This window comes from Maylandia zebra, linkage group LG14 (genome assembly GCF_041146795.1).
Source record: "Maylandia zebra isolate NMK-2024a linkage group LG14, Mzebra_GT3a, whole genome shotgun sequence".
NCBI classification, from domain to species: domain Eukaryota; kingdom Metazoa; phylum Chordata; class Actinopteri; order Cichliformes; family Cichlidae; genus Maylandia; species Maylandia zebra.
The window spans coordinates 4625422-4641482 of NC_135180.1; the positions used below are offsets into that span (position 1 = coordinate 4625422).

Here is a 16061-nt window from a genome sequence, read left to right on the forward strand (position 1 = left end):
TCGAATTAAGAAGTGATATTGATAATGGAATCTGAATCGCTAAATTCTTATTAATTCCCATCCCTAGACTTAGGGATGTAACCATTTTTTTCTGGTTACTTTCATGGCAGCCCTCATATCCAATAAGCTTACCTTGGACATGAGTTTGAGCCCCCGTTCTATCCTGGGCAGAGGCTTCTTGTCTAAAATACCAGTCTCATAGGGGGACACAATAGCAGGGTTGATGAAGCGCAGAAACATAGCACTGCCCACCGCACCAATGCTGTTCTGTGGGAACCGCTGACTCACAACCTGTGTGAGGGAGTATGGAGAGAGTGGAGGGAAAAAAAATGTTGGCGAACACAAACGGAAAATACAGAACAGAAGGGAAAAGTATAAGAAGAGGGACCAGTTTGAAAAAAAGGGAAGGAGACAATATTAAAAGTTGATTTTGGTACATTCAAGAGCAAATGAGGGAATGATAATAATAACAAAATATACATGTATCAATATGTGTAACAGAGATATTTGAGCTGAGTCATGATCAGGCCAAAAAATGCTGCGCTCAGGAGGAGAGCCTAGCTAGGAAGAAATATGACAAAAGACTTGGACATGATCCGAGTTTATTCTGGTTGTACCAGGAGTGAAAAAGGTTTTTACTCCAGTTACAGCAGAAGAAACATGCAAGAGAGGAAAAACATGACAATCAACCCAGCTGTCTCCTCTCTGTTGGTGAAAGATGAAAACAGGAAATGATTACACAAACTGACAGAAGACAGATGACAGATGTTAAGCCATGAATTGTGATTAAAGTATAAGATGGTGGTGCCTCTTTTAATTCAATTACTAGAAGAAGAAATGAAAAAATACAAACTTCCTACAAATATATATACACAGCTACAACATCAGGCTATAACCCCATATCATCAACACAAACGTCAAAATCATCAGTAAGGCTTTACAATTATGGACAGAGACAGCTATTCCATCTTGTGGATCAAACTAAGTTACTAAAAGAATGACGGTAACCTATAACTTTATTATGTTATTTATTTTACATCTCATTCCAACCACCCATCAGCAGTTGTTTTATTACATGCAGAAAATGCATATGATAAATGCGCGTTGGGTGACCTGTTCATTGGTAGATAGATGACACTGATGACAACACATGAAAACTCGCTAACCTGCTATGAGCAACAGAGGGCAAGGATTAGTGAGTGTCAGAGCCACAATCCGGGAGGAAACACAGACCACACATTAACACATTTCACACTTAGATGCACTGGTCCAGGAATGCCTCAGGTAGATTAAGACAGGTGGTGAAGAGGAACAGCACAGGAACTATTATTAAAGACCAAGCCGCTGCACAAGATGTACCATCGAGAGATAGCGAGGCTGTTGACATTAAGAAATCCTACCACTGACTACAAGAGTCCAGCCTAAAGGATACCAGAAGCTCTTATCCCACCAGCACAAGAACAAAGCCTAAGCACTAGACCTCTAAAGGCAACAGTCTACCACAGCTGAAAGTTGTAAGCTACGCAAAAGTACCCTGCAGATGGAATACAAGTTGGAACAGCATTTACTTAGAGGCACAACCAGGTTGCTGGAACAGTTTCCAATAACATCTATGTACATCAGGAGTTGGGAATCGGTGGGAAAGATATCGTCAATTTTTTATGTTCTTGGACCTGATTGGTGACCAGTTGGTCAGACGTGTATGACATGTATGTTGCGTGTTTAATGCATGTGCAACACATTCACACTGGCACAGAAAAATAGTCAGATGCACACTCACAGCCACACACTAACATGACAATTGCATGTAAGCTTTTCACTATGAGTTAAGGTATAGTTAACCAAAGTAAACATTGAAGGAACCACCAAAAAAAGGTTGTAACAACAAAGGTACACAGACAAAACTAAAGCTGTCCAGAGCTTAGAGCTAGCCACTAGCCAGCTGCCTCAGTAAGAGTAGTCACCAGATTCAGTTCCTGGGTAAGGTGTTCTGACTGGGCATGTCCTAATGGTTTGAGGCCCGGGCAGAGACCAAGGACATGCTGGAGATCTCTCTATGTCCCTTATATCTACCTACCTACCTACCTGGTAGAGGACCCGAGCTTGAAGGATACACTTCCCGCGGACAATACATTCTGCAACCATTACCGAGAGCAACCAGCTGATCTACACTACAGTGGCAGTGATCAGTGAGATGAACAGCCACAAGAAGCAGTACCCTCCATTGAGAGAAGGAGACTAGAGGCCAAGATCAAGGTAGTAGGGAGGAAGGTTAGCCGACTATTGGAGCTGCAGAAAGGTGCAATGAAGAAGATGCCTAAGAAGTAAACCTACATGTTGAAATACAGCAGGTTGAGCTGATACCAAAGAGTTTAATTTTGGCTTCATCTCCTCTTTCTCCCTAGCCTTCTATCAATCATTTCACAAAGCAAGATTTATAGTAGACCTGGACATGCTTCATCATAAACCAATGTTTCTAGGATGTTTGTGAACTACTTTTGTGTCTATGTTCTTAACATAATGGTGTTATCAGTGATGTTCTTGGTGATAATGGTCTTTTTATATTTTTTCATTTTCTAAATAATCACAACAACCAACTACACTGAACTGACTGTGGTATCAGATCAAAACTTTGAGGATCAAAAGTCAATGGACATTTCAGAACATTTTCAGTTTAAACAACCCTTAAAGAAAGTCTGTGTGTACCGCAAGTACTAGAATTGACCAAAAACTCTACAAATGGTCAAATTTGTGACTACAAATTACAATCAGTGTTTATAATTTGTGGACAAACAGTGTTAAATGAAATATAGAGCAGGAAATACGCAAAATGTCCTGAAAAGGACTATGCTATTATTGGCAAGTTAGGTTTCTTGGTAGTTCATAATAAAGTAACAATCACAATACAAAGATGACAGTTGATAAAAAGCATTTTTTATAGCAACTCAAGGGGCTTCATAACTAAAACATTAACAAAGCTGTATCTCCACACTGTTGTCCGTGTAAGTAAGGGTGAATTATTTATGACAGAACGGTATAGATAAAACCAAGAAGCTCTAAAATGTAAAAAGTTTTATGTTTGCCTGCTGTAATTCATGTATTTTACTTTGATATTTTGAATTTTAAAAGGTCACAGAAAGTTAGTGGCTGCTCTCCTAGATACAAAGAGTAAATGATGCACAACTTCCTGTAGGTAAAGCCAGTGCCTGCAAAAGCAAAAATGTTCCACTTCAAAGTTTGGGGAAACTACTGACACTCGCCTTAGAGAAATGTTTCCCTAAGTCTCCCCAAGTTCCCCATGTCTGGCTGAAATGAAGCAAAATCGTCAAAAATCCTTTAAAAAAAAAAAAACTTTAAAAGTAATTAATACAAGAGTCTATAAGTATGTGAATGTCACTGTATTTGCTTAAAGATTAAATATAGACCTGAATGTAGTGGTAGAGCAAAAGTCTGATTATCAACAAAGTCATCAGGCATTTTGGGACCATGCTTTTTCACAGTTTAGAACATTTAGACCAAAAACCAAAAATGATATACCTTTTATATTATTGCACCAAAATGTCAGAACTGCTTTAAAGCAGGGTTGAGGTGGATCATAATCCGCAGTTCATGTCAGAACCCCAGAATTATGCTCTACTGATGCAACAACATCAGTAAACTATTTCAGAAGGAAGAGGAGATGGAGGAATTGTTGATAAACAAGTGGCAACAAAACTGCACATCAGCACCAACATTTGAATAAAAGAATCAAGGTTCTGGATGAGTTTCTAGTTAAAAACAAACGAACAAAGAAAAAACTGTGGGGACATACTGTCATAATGGTGGCATTTCACATCAGCTGTGAAATGCAACTCATTACAGCAAGAGGCCAATATATCAGAATATTTCATCTAAAAGTCTTAAAAGGCTATGTCCCCACCAGAGCAGGCAAGATGTGCTGCTGTGCATCTGTGACAGTTTACTAAAATAAGTGATGTAAGTTAAAAGATTACAATGATGGTGCAGATGAAATGGTCTGAGAAAAGGTCACCTAGAGTGCAAACAGAAAGCCCAGAAAGAAAAGAGAAGACAGAATGCTTCTATTTCCTGGAAACTGTTAATCAAAAATACATCAAGTGATGCCAGTATTAGTACAATGATTTCAAGAGAGGGTTGTACACAAAGCTGAATATGGAAAAACAAAACATTTCCAGTGAAAAACCAAATTAAAACTGAAAAAAAGAAACAAAACAAAAACAAACAAACAACAAAAAGAAATAAAATGCAAAAAAAAGCTTTTTTGCTTTAGGGGTAAAAGTATCTGAGGTAAAATAGATTCTCCAAACTTACTGCTTTTTTGCTTTCCTTTTTTTCTTTTACTGTTGCTTTATTCAGTAGAGAGTGGCAAGTAGCCTACAGAACAGAGATGAGCACAATATGGTCACAGCACCAGCTAAACAGACACACACACCAACACACGCGCGCACACACACACACACACACAGGTAGCATAGCCCTAACCATTTAAACATACATTTTTATCTAGGAAAGCACAAAGAAAAATAAAAAAATGCCGTTTCACTGCTCAGGGCACATAAAGCGTGTTAATGCATGCACTACCAGTCTTTTACTTTAGCAGACGGGTGTACACAAATGTGTGTATCTACACACTTGTGACACGATATCCAAGGTGGAGAACAGGAAATGAAATATATAAGCAGATACAATAAAAATCAAAGACTTTTTGTGTGTGTCTCCGAATCATTTTAAATCTTGAAAGCTGAGACAAAGTTGTTGTTTTTTTCACTTTTTGATTACGAGTGGAAAATACTATAGTGAGGGTATGTTGGCATATTCTGGATTTCTCCGTGGCTTCATGGGACATCCAGGTAGAAAAGACAGAACATCTGAACTCAAATATAACTGAAAATTGCAATTAGATAATATTATTTGGTACATGTCTTTGTGATAAAAAGCAGTCAGTTGTCATTCTCCCATGATGTGATCACACCTAATCCACTGCTTGATTTGGCCTTGAGAGATATTGTCCTCCATCTCTAATTGTCTGTAGCACCTTCGGTTATTCCGGTTTTCTCACACAATCCAAAGACATGCATGAGATTAGGTTTAATGGCAATTCAAAACTGGATATAGGTGTGAATGTGACCTGGTTGTCTCTAAGGATTAATCTGGATATAGATTGCGACCTGTCCAATGAATGCTCTTAACCTGTGACAAACTGCAGCCCCCATGCTACCCCAAAGTGGAAAAGCTGAAGAAAATGAATCAATGAATAAAGGGATGAATGGTAAATTTATATATTCCAATAGACAGTGAGCTTGTATTTTCATCACTATTTTCAAGCAATCAAAAATGGCTACATTCATAGAGGAGCGCTGGTGGTGGGAAAGTCAGACTTATTCCAGATGCTTGTGTGTTGATCGTCCCAGCGAAAGAGCACAATTGCCACTACATCTCCTGAAATGTTGTGTTATTGTCCTGTAATTTAGTGTTTTTTTCTGTTTTATATTGAGTGTGTGCTCTCTACTTTGGGCGATATTTGATTCTCTGTCTGCAAGTCTCCAACTGGTGGGCTCCACTCATGCACTTGCCTATCAACAAGTCAACTGCTGATTGGTCCGTATCTACAGCTTCATCTTCTTTTGGTTGCCCTTTTGAAGGGTTGATCATGTGCCTACACCTCACCCTGTCTGTAGCATCCTTTTCTGTCACACTAACCCTCTGCATGTCATCCTACACTACTATCCTTGAACCTCCTCTGAGGTTTTCCTCTTCTCCTGCACACCTGGCATCCTTTGTCCAAGATACCCACTAGCCCTCTGCAGGTTTTTAAAACATCTCAACCATGCCTCTCTAACGTTCACTCATCCTGAGCTGTCCCTCTGATAGTCCTTTCTAATCTTGTCTACTCTGGTCACTCCCACTGAAACCATAACATCTACAACTCTGCCATCTTCACTTCGAACTCCTATTTTTGTTTAGTGCCACTGTCTCCAAACCATACATCATAGCAGGTCTCTACCATTCCACTCCCATCTTTCCCACCATGTGTGTGCACCGACCTCAACTCCTATATCTTGACCTATCCTCCCTCTTACTGAAATATCTGTTGACTACAGCCATCCTTTTTGTAAAATCCACCACCATCTGCCATTCTCCATTCCTCTCCATAACACCATACCCACCAAACATCTGTGTTTTGTTTCCCTATATGTCCACCGAAGTCTGTTTTAATCACCAATCTCTGCCCCTGGGGACATTCTGTATCACCTTAACCAACTTACTAACATGTCCTCCACCTCAAAACCTCTGATTGTTCTGTGAGCGTTTTTTCTGGAAAAACCCAGAAAAAGGGTGCAATTTAGACTTTTAATGTCCTACTCTCCACCCACACCAGACACACTCCCACGCAGTCCTCTTAGATACTAAATGCACATCACCGAAAGTAGATGACACATCAGTCTGCAGACTGGTTGTCAAGTGGGCCAAAATAGGAGAAGTATCTACAGCTACAGCGAAGTTAACTGGAAATGGGAGAACCAAAAAAAACTTACTTGTGTTGGTATAGTGACCAACAAAAGTAAAGCTTGCGTCACAACTGCTCTAACTTAATTGTTCCCATGAGCTTTAAAACAGCAGTTCCCAAACTTTTTTTGCTGGGTCCCCTTTGTTTTACAAGACCACCCCCTCCAACCACAAACACCCACATATTGTTTTCAAACTCCAACGCAATTAATTTCACACCTCAAACCTTTTGTAAACAATTAAATAAATAAAAGTAAACTGCAATAAATTACAGGTAGCAATAAAATAAACTACTATCCTTTTACGTTACGCCCCCACCTACAAAGGTATTTTTAGAAAACAGTTTTTTCTATGCGTTTGGGCCTGAAAAACTCCTGCCAGGGTGGAGATTTTCGAAAACTCCGTTTTTGCGTTTACGTGTGGACAAGGAATAGTCACGCAACATCAAAGGTGAGCGCCTTTCATGACGTCACGCTGTGCGCCATGTTATTGTTTACATGAGATGAATTTCTACAATGGCCGATATAGACAAAATACTATTGCTGTTAATCTTACTATCTGCAGTTTTTACACGCTTTTACACACACAGTTACTGTTCCTCCATTTACATCAGGCATCAGAGTGAACTTCAGATTCTTCCGGGGATACCTACCTTGGCACCACCATTGTGCAGGTGAAGCTAAAAGCAAGATATGCTTCATCATATTTTGTAGTCTTTGGTTTGGAAACATATTTGGCGTTGCTTCCTCTTCTGCTTTGTGTTTGTGTGGGAGCCTCGTCAAAAACCTGTCCATTATGCTAGCAGTGTCCAAGCCTTTCCTTTTGGGTCAGCTGGGTTAAACCACAAAAGGAAAAAAGACTGGTGGCAGCAATTGGTACCCCTCAGCCTCCTTGTAGATATATTTATGGTATAAATTTGAAAGTCCTCCATGTTTTGTTCTCAAGTTATCCCATTCACAACCTTGGGTGTCAACAATACCCCATTAGGTTTTTAAGGCTGAGCATTAAAAACTGACCTAGCATAAAATAAAAACTGATTAAAAGCAAAAAGTGAAAACCCATGGGTACAATTATGTCTAAGGATGTACACAACTAGTTGACTAATCATTGCTACTGTCACTAGTCTCTAATAGACTCCCTGTATTTCTGCTTATCCGAGGCTGGGTCATGTGGGCAGCGGCCTAAGAAAGGAGGGCCAGACTTTCCATTCACCAGCAACTGCCTTCAGCTTACCCGAGGGAATACAGAGTAGAGCAGGGCAATATGGCCAAAAATATTTATTACGATATATATTTGAAAATTTGCGATAACGGTACAACTGACGATCTAATTGACCCGAGACAAAATACTTTACCACTCCACAACTTTATTAGTGGAAAAAAGAACCCATCAACGTATTTTCACTTAAACAAGCAGCTGTTTTTTATGTGCATTAAAGTTATATAAAAATGTAACAGTGCAAATGCAAATTCCTCGCTGACAGTTTAACCAAAAGGCATTTCCAGTGGAAATTGGCCGACATATCCTCAGCATAACCATGTATAATATCCACAAAACTCAAAAAGAGCTTATACACACACAGTACGGTAATATTATGTTGAAGCACAGTACGTATCACTCCGCATGACTCCTGACTACGGTAGCCGTAATGCTCGGCTTTCGAGCGGTGCGGCTTTCGTACTTAAGCAAAGTTGCACTAAAACATTTTTTGTCAGATTTTTGAGCGCTGAGTACCAAATAAAATCAGCTCGGTAATAACGGTAATAATGATGGTGCGCTTGCTTGCTCTACTAAAAAAAAATCTGCTTTGGTGTGTATCTGACGGACGAAAGCTAAACCAGTCCCACACCACTGAAGTCGCAGCATTTTGACAAACCAATTCCGGTTCATCTGTTTCATTCAACGATCCGCTTTCACCCTGACACGCCCTTCTCATTCTCCGTCACCGCCATGCTTTTTCTACCATGTGCGTATGAAAACAAAGGTACTGTGCATGCGCGTTTTACTCATATTTTATCGCGATATTTCATTTTCTTATCATTGCCTAACATTATACCAGTATTACCGTGAATGGTATGATATGGCCCAGCCCTAATACTGAGCTGTTCCCAGGCCAGCAAAGAGATCTAGGGTGCGTTCCAAAAGTACCTCCTATTTCCCATTTCTAGCCTCCTTTCCTTGACCTTGATGAAAACAGCATTCTAGGAGAAAAGCCGTGCGCTGAGAAATGGATGTCTGCATTGTGAAACTATGATATGCAAAAGATAGACTACAAAACAAACATCTTACTTTGCTGTTTTACTGATTTCAAATAAACAAAAACAGGCTGCGAAAAATAACCCTTCATTACAAAGGTTGGTATTTTAAAGAAGAAGGAACAATTAGGGCCAGACTAACATCTGTGACAACCAAAAGCCTTCTTTTCACATTAAAATATGCTGGATTCACTAAAGAGGCTCAGTGTCAGTTTTGTGACTGAAAGTCGGAAGAGGAGTATTTTTGCAGTTGGCCTTACACCATACATATTTGCAAGAGTTTCACCTCTAGAAAAAGAATATTGAAATGAAAATGAAACCTTGTTTCATATCACTTTTTTAGGGTTTTTTCCTTCTTATTCTCATTGTCTTGAATATAATGTGGAATGCAAGATACCACACGGTTAAGAAGCAGTTAAAGTATGACTCATTACTGAAGAATGTGATTAACTTGTTCAAGTGCCTTTGCTTGACCCCTTTTTATAGCAGTTGAAGTTCATATTGAGTTACAATGAAAGAAAGTTAAAAATTGGATTAACAATTATTTTAAAGCCAAATTTCAGCCCTTTAAAAATGTAGCATTATCTTTTGATATATGGCTTATAATATTACAATATTATAATATAATATAATATTCCTTTAGATGCCGCACTATAAGGACATACAGATACAACCAGTCAAAACTGCCGCTTTTAGCCAGAGGTCATTTATACTTAAAGTTACCAAAACTATTTCTAGTAAACAGTTTTTCATTCATTCATTAATTTCAATGTAATCTAATAAAGAGATACAATTTAAAAGAAAATTTAATCCAGACAAATAATATTCTTGCACACAAGCTTCTTCATAGATCCCAAGCCTGTAAATAAATGCGCCTCAACACTGCTCCACCTGGTGGATACACTAGAGATTACCACTGGTTTTCTTAACTGCCGTTTAGGGGTATTTGCTACTCATGGTTGCATCAGCCACGTCACAGGTGGGGGATGATTACACTCACCCACTAGCCAGCAATCAGTCAGAATCCCATCATGGTCCTGTCAGGGATGAGGTAGCCATTTTAAGTGGCTGTATTTTTACAGTGGTAGAATTCTTGGCAACAACGGTCGGATGCATGTTGCACTTTTGATGTAGCTTTATTGTCACAAACACTGCACCTATCACAATATTTGTATCATCAATTTAAAAAACAAAACAAAAACAGTTTTAACTCTGTTATATTCTGCCAAGTTAATATGACACTCCTGAGTCAGTTTAATAAGATAAAATTAGTTTTGATGGTACTAAAAATAATATTCATGAATCTAAATTCCATTATGCTACTCATCCCTGATACCCAGTTCAGTTTACTGTATGAAAGTAGCTTATTCAAAATCACTGCTCTGCTTAAACAGTCTAGCTCATGTACGGGTAAAGCAGGTTTACTGCTGAGATGATTTGTAAATACTTTCCTGGGGACAAGAGGCTGTAAAGTTAAGGTACTACCATGAACTGCAAAGCCAGCAAGTTTATCTGCCTTCAAGACTTTGATTTTCTGAATGAAATTTTGACCCCTCTCTCTCAACCTAATTATAACATATCTCCAGATCTTCACCGCCTCCTCCAGCTCTTTCATGGGACAGCAAGGCGTTCCAAGACAGCGAGATGTAATCTCGCCTCCGTGTCCTGGATTTAAACTTGGTCTGCCTCAGGGCCTTCTCCTGGGGAGACATGCCCAGAAAACCTCACCCAGGAGGCGCCCACGAGGCATTCTGGTCAGATGCCGGAAAAAATAAATGATGGCAAAAAAATCTCCCAAAAGAATCTTTGTTTCATTGAAAGCGCTGATAATAAAGACAGAGGAAGTGTAGGAGTGTGCAAAAGATTTTCTTTTACAGTGATTCGATCAAACAAAAGAATCAAATGTTGACTTAGATCATGACAATGAAAAAGGTGTGATCACAGTTTTTGGGGTTTTTTTTTTTTTTTTTTTTAAATGCACTCAAATCTGGAGTTACTGAAAAAGTAGTTAGGGAGAAATTTCACTCCGTTTAAGTCTGGCTTATACCAACTTAACTTGTTTTTCCTAGGCCACACACTGCTTTTACTAGTTTTTACCATCATGTGTTCTCTACTTTTATGTTTTATTTTATCTGTATGCTTTCTGGTTAACAAGCCCAACTGCCCTCACTACAATATTACTCCTGCTCAGGGGAATTTTAAATAATTTCATAGGTGTTCAGTAATTTGAACTACAACATAGCTCTGAGGAGCCTGTATCATGAATGCTCAGTGGCTATAATCTCTCTTCATTTAGTGCATGCAATTGATGGCACCAGGAGTAGCAAGTTTTAGTGTTTATATTCAAAGATGTTTTTAGCTCTCTAATTTCTGAGTGGATGTTCATGGTAACAATTTTGTCACACAAAGATGAATGCATTGTGTAAATACAGTCAAGCCCATAATTATTCATGGCAAATTTTGACTTGACGTTACTCTTATTCAACCATTAATTACACAGGTGTCTCCCAAAGACAATAAGATGATGTAAAAGAGGCATCATTGTGGAGAAAAATATTTCTGAGCTCTTATTTACATTTGAGCAAAAAGTGTAATGTCCAAAATTATTCATACCCATCACAAACTGTCACAGTCTCTTGGAAAATCTAAAGTTCTATACCATTCCAAACAGTCCAAGATGTTCTACAGCATTCTCATTACCCTGATTCACTGAGAACAGGTGTTTTAATCAATTTAACAGGTGAAAAACAGCAGCTCCTTGTGGACAGGCATGACTAAGACAAAGGAGCTCAGTGAGGACCTGCAGCTGTGCATTGTGGCTGCTCACAAGTCAGGAAAGGGCTACAAGGTTATATCTAAAGGTTTTCAAGTTCCAATGTTATTAAAAAAAATACAAGATGTTCCGCAGTGTGGAACATCTCAGAGGATGTGGTTGGAAGTAACACCTGTGCTGGCCAGCAGGATGGTGAGAGGTGTGAAATAGAATTACAAGGATCACCACCAAGACCATACTGGTGAATCTGTGCTCTACTAGTGGCAATGTCTCAAGGCAGACAATCCAACGGAAACTGGACAGTGCTATGTTCCAGTAATGCAGACCAAGGAAGACGCCACATCTCCAGAGAAGGCACACAAAAGCCTGCTTGGCCTTTGGAAATGCTCATCTGGACAAAGAAGCAGAGTTCTGGTCTTCCGTGTTACAATCAGATGAAACAAAAATTGAATTGTTTGGACACAATGATGTTTCCTTCATTTGGCATAAAAAACAAAACAAAACAAAAGCAAAAAAGGAGAAACGTTTTGCTAAGAACACCATCCCCTCTGTCAAACATGGTGTTGGGAACCTAATGCTTTGGGGCTATGTTTCAGCCAACAGACCAGGGAACCTAATCACAGTAAATGGCACCATGAGAAAAGAGCAATACAAGAAGATTCTCAACAATAACATCAGGCAGTCTGCAGAGAAACTTGGCCTTGGGCACCAGTGGACATTTCAGCACAACAATGACCCAAAACACACAGCAAAAGCGGTGAAGAAATGGTTAGCAGACAAAAACATTAACGTTTTGCAGTGGCCCAGCCAGACTCCTCACTTGAAACCAATTGAAAATCTGTGGAGGGAGCTAAAGATCAGGGTGATGGCAAGAAGACTCTACAACCTGAAAGAGTTGGAGCTCATTGCTAAAGATGAATGGACAAAAATACCTGTGGAGACACGCAAAAAGCTGGTCTGCAATTATAGGAAGAGTTTGATTGCTGTAATCGAGGTCTTTCTATTGATTATTGCGTGGGGTATGAATAATTTTGGACGTGACACTTTTTGCTCAAATGTAAATAAAAGATGAGATTTTTTTCCCCCTCCAAAATGATGCGTCTTGTACATCATCTTATTATCTTTTGGGAGACGTTTGTGTCATTTCTGGTAAAAAAAAATAAACTAAAAAAAAACTAAAAAACTTGCTGATTGAATAAAAGTAACTAAGTCAAAACTTGCCAGGGTTATGAAAAAGTATGGGCTTGACTGTATCAACAATCCTGCAGACCATAGTGTTTTAATGTGGAATATCACATGGATTCATGTGTGTGATTAATACTTGCTATGCTTGCACACACAAACTGCATTTGCAGCCACTTTCCTACTGAGGTAGGAATTCATAGTTCAGTCAAATGCAGAATATTTTTAATGGACAAATTACATCCAGCTAACATGGTCACAGGCACTGTGTGTTTGTACATAGAGAACTCGCTGGTTCTGCTAGCTTGTACTTGGCAGTAGTGCACACTGCCAATTACGTCTAGCACTAGCAAGTTAACTGATTAATAGAAAAGAAATTACCAGCTTTAGTTCAGTTTAAATCAAGAGAATCAAAAAATATCTCAGGTCAAGATGAAAAAGGAAAAGACTGTGACCAACAAAAACTGTATAAAGTTTTCAGATAACCTTGCTTTTAATTGAAAATAATGACTAGTGATCCTGTTAGATGTCAAGATGGCAAAACCTTAAAAAACAAAAAAACAAAAGAAAAACAGGCTCTGCACTAGAATCATCTGCAACGTGTTCCACCAAATCTCAAGCTTTAAAGGATCTTTGAAAGGTCCTAACTTATGAGTCCAGCAGTTTAAAGTTCTGTATAGTTGTGCACTGATTCATGTTATGTAGAAGCAGTGAATCAAGCGGCATCAGGCGGCCTTAGAGTGAAGAGGTAGGAGCTTGAAATGTTAAAGTGACACTATGTGCACACAGGCAAGAGCAGACAAATTGAGTGAGCAACTGTGGACTCATGTTGGAGTGAAAAAAATCAGGGGTCTACCTGGTAGAGACAGTGGCAGACACTGCGGAGCTGTGGGGGAAATTCGCCTGATGAACTAATGATGGCCTGAAAAAAGCGCTCAGTGATTTGCAGCAGGTTCCTCTGGTTCTCTTCGAGGTTCTCACCTTGTTCCAATCTGATGACAAAAAAACAAACAAAAAAAACTCAGTTCTATTAGTCTTTCAGTTCTTGTGACCGTATAGAAATAGTGGGCAGCACTTAGCTGATACATGCATCCAACACATAGTTTGTGTTTTTTTATTTGAAGCAGTTCCAGTGACTAAACTATGGCAAACGGGAAAAAAGCCAGTGTATGGCAGCACAAAATTCGTAACGTATGAGAAGAAATTTGCCAGTGACTTGCAGAGGAAGCTCCTCCTTGTTCATGCTATAATTTTGTTACCACTTAAATTTCTCCAACATCTGCTACCTAGGCCATTTCTCAAAAGGCATTAAGAAAAAGAAGGGCTTCAGTTTTTCAGTCTAAGCTGTCTGCAGAGATGGAGGTACTAACCTGGTGGGGTCCACCTCAAAGCTAATGTGTTCAGGGGTTGTGATGACTCCTCTCAATAAAGGCTCCAGTAACTTCTGTAGATAGGCTGCCCCGTATACCTGAAAAAAGAAAGAGTGACAGCTTAAATCATGCAAACAACATGTCCTAAGAGGCAGTTAAGAAGCATTTCTAAAGAATTCACAAGAAGAGTCAGGCAGGGTTTCTACCTTGAAACAAAAGGTCATTATCTTGCTGGCCAGGCTATTTCCTCTGAAGAGGGTTTGCATGGAGTCAGCTAGCTCCACCTCTTTAGAAAACATATTCCACAGGAGTTGGTAGAGTAGGTGTCGGGAATCAAACAGTGTCACCAGGACTCGTGCTAGTTCATCCTGAAAACACATAGAGTAACTATTACATAGGCTTTCACTGTATTAAAGCAACATTATGAACACACCCATTCATTAAAAAAGGGAAAAAAGGCCTCTGAAAGGTCTGTGCAAATGTGTAGTAGCATTATGTTACCTACGACATTGTCGTAGGTAACATATGTCAACATTCAATTTTAAATCCGTGGTTAAAAACAAAAAGAAGCCACACACCCATTGAGACCCTGGAACCACATTAGCTAATGCCATGGCAATGGGCAGCTCTCCTTGGTCTCCCATCATGGTGACCAGCTCTACCAGCCTCTCAAAGCGGTCAGCCAACACAGTCTCAGCCAGTGTGTCAAACTCTGTTCCCTGTTGAAGGATCTTGGTCAGCACTTCCATAAATGTGGCTCGAGTCTGAAGATCTTTGTGATAACCGAGACCTGAAAAAGAGGAAACCAAAATGTAAATTTACTAAAATAAACTACTGGACTTCCTCACAACAGATTCATTTTGCCTTATATATTTCCTTACTTACCAATTGAGTGCATAAGACCACTGTCCACATTAGCATTGAGTAGATTGGACATTGCTAGGATGGTGCAATGTCGAAGGGATGCCAGACGTCGGGACATTCCTCTCTTACGTCCCCCAACTGCCTGGCCTTCATCCTCCACCTCACTGCAGTCATTCAGCAGGTTCATGAACAGAGTAAAGTACCTGCACACCACCAAAAACAACAGCTAAATGAGAAAAGATGGGTTTTCTATAGTCTCACTATACTGTGCATCTTTTATTTGTATACCTTCACGGGGGTTCACATTTTCAGTGACAAATTTCAGAAACCCAGTTGTAAAATCATTACTGGAAGTGTACTGAATGTGACAAATTTGGCAAAAACAAAACAAATGAAAAACCAAAACGGAAAAGTAAACGTGGTCCGTTGTAAACTGTATAATTCTGTCTGAAATCAGGCATCAGTGACACTGCAATCTGCAGCAGTGGGCTGAACAGAGGTTTGTCTCAGTGTTCAGCCCCATTCCCAACATCAAGGAGACATCCCTGTATTCTCATACAGATAGTAATGTGGAAGATTCTTGGGCCACTCGCCATTTCTTGCGAGGAAAATGGGAAATAGGTGCACTGATTAAAGGCAGTTACTGAATTTGTACAGTCCTACACTCATTTGGTAAAGTCACCTTTATTCTTCAAAACAGCCTGAACTCTATTAGGTAAGCTTTCTTGTCATTTCTTTTAGCAGTTGTCCACACTTCTTGAAGGACACTTGAAAGATCTTGCATCAAGATCTCCAAATACCACTGGCTGAAATGCAGCTCGAAACCACTGTATGTAGCTGTAGATACTATTGTACCTTTCTTCTGACCTCCTCCATGCATATAAACCACAATTTGATACAAAACAAATCTGGATCAATGGCTTCATTAGACCTGTTGCCACTGATTTTCAAGATTCAGGTAATTTTGGATACCTCAGCCTTTTCTCTTTTCTTCCCTTCCTTAAGAACGGCTCCTTGCATCTTACTATTATGTGAGTAAATAAGCCTCTTAATGTTCATGTTTGAGCAGACCACACCTTAGTCAGACTGCTG

The 16061-nt window shown here is 39.4% G+C and overlaps 1 protein-coding gene across 4 annotated transcripts in view; it reads right to left on the reverse strand.

The window, feature by feature from the left end:
• nf1a (neurofibromin 1a) overlaps positions 1–16061 on the reverse strand; it is a 139293-nt gene that overhangs the window by 64938 nt on the left and 58294 nt on the right. For 3 of the 4 annotated variants that reach the window (XM_024804868.2, XM_024804867.2, XM_024804866.2), the window contains exons 25-31: positions 14991–15172; positions 14684–14895; positions 14312–14473; positions 14106–14203; positions 13592–13727; positions 4330–4392; positions 133–291 (exon numbers count right to left, since the gene is read on the reverse strand). In XM_024804868.2, coding sequence (XP_024660636.2) covers positions 133–291; positions 4330–4392; positions 13592–13727; positions 14106–14203; positions 14312–14473; positions 14684–14895; positions 14991–15172 — 1012 coding nt within the window. The remainder of the gene's footprint in view (positions 1–132; positions 292–4329; positions 4393–13591; positions 13728–14105; positions 14204–14311; positions 14474–14683; positions 14896–14990; positions 15173–16061) is intronic. The other variant, XM_024804869.2, reaches the window with a different exon arrangement.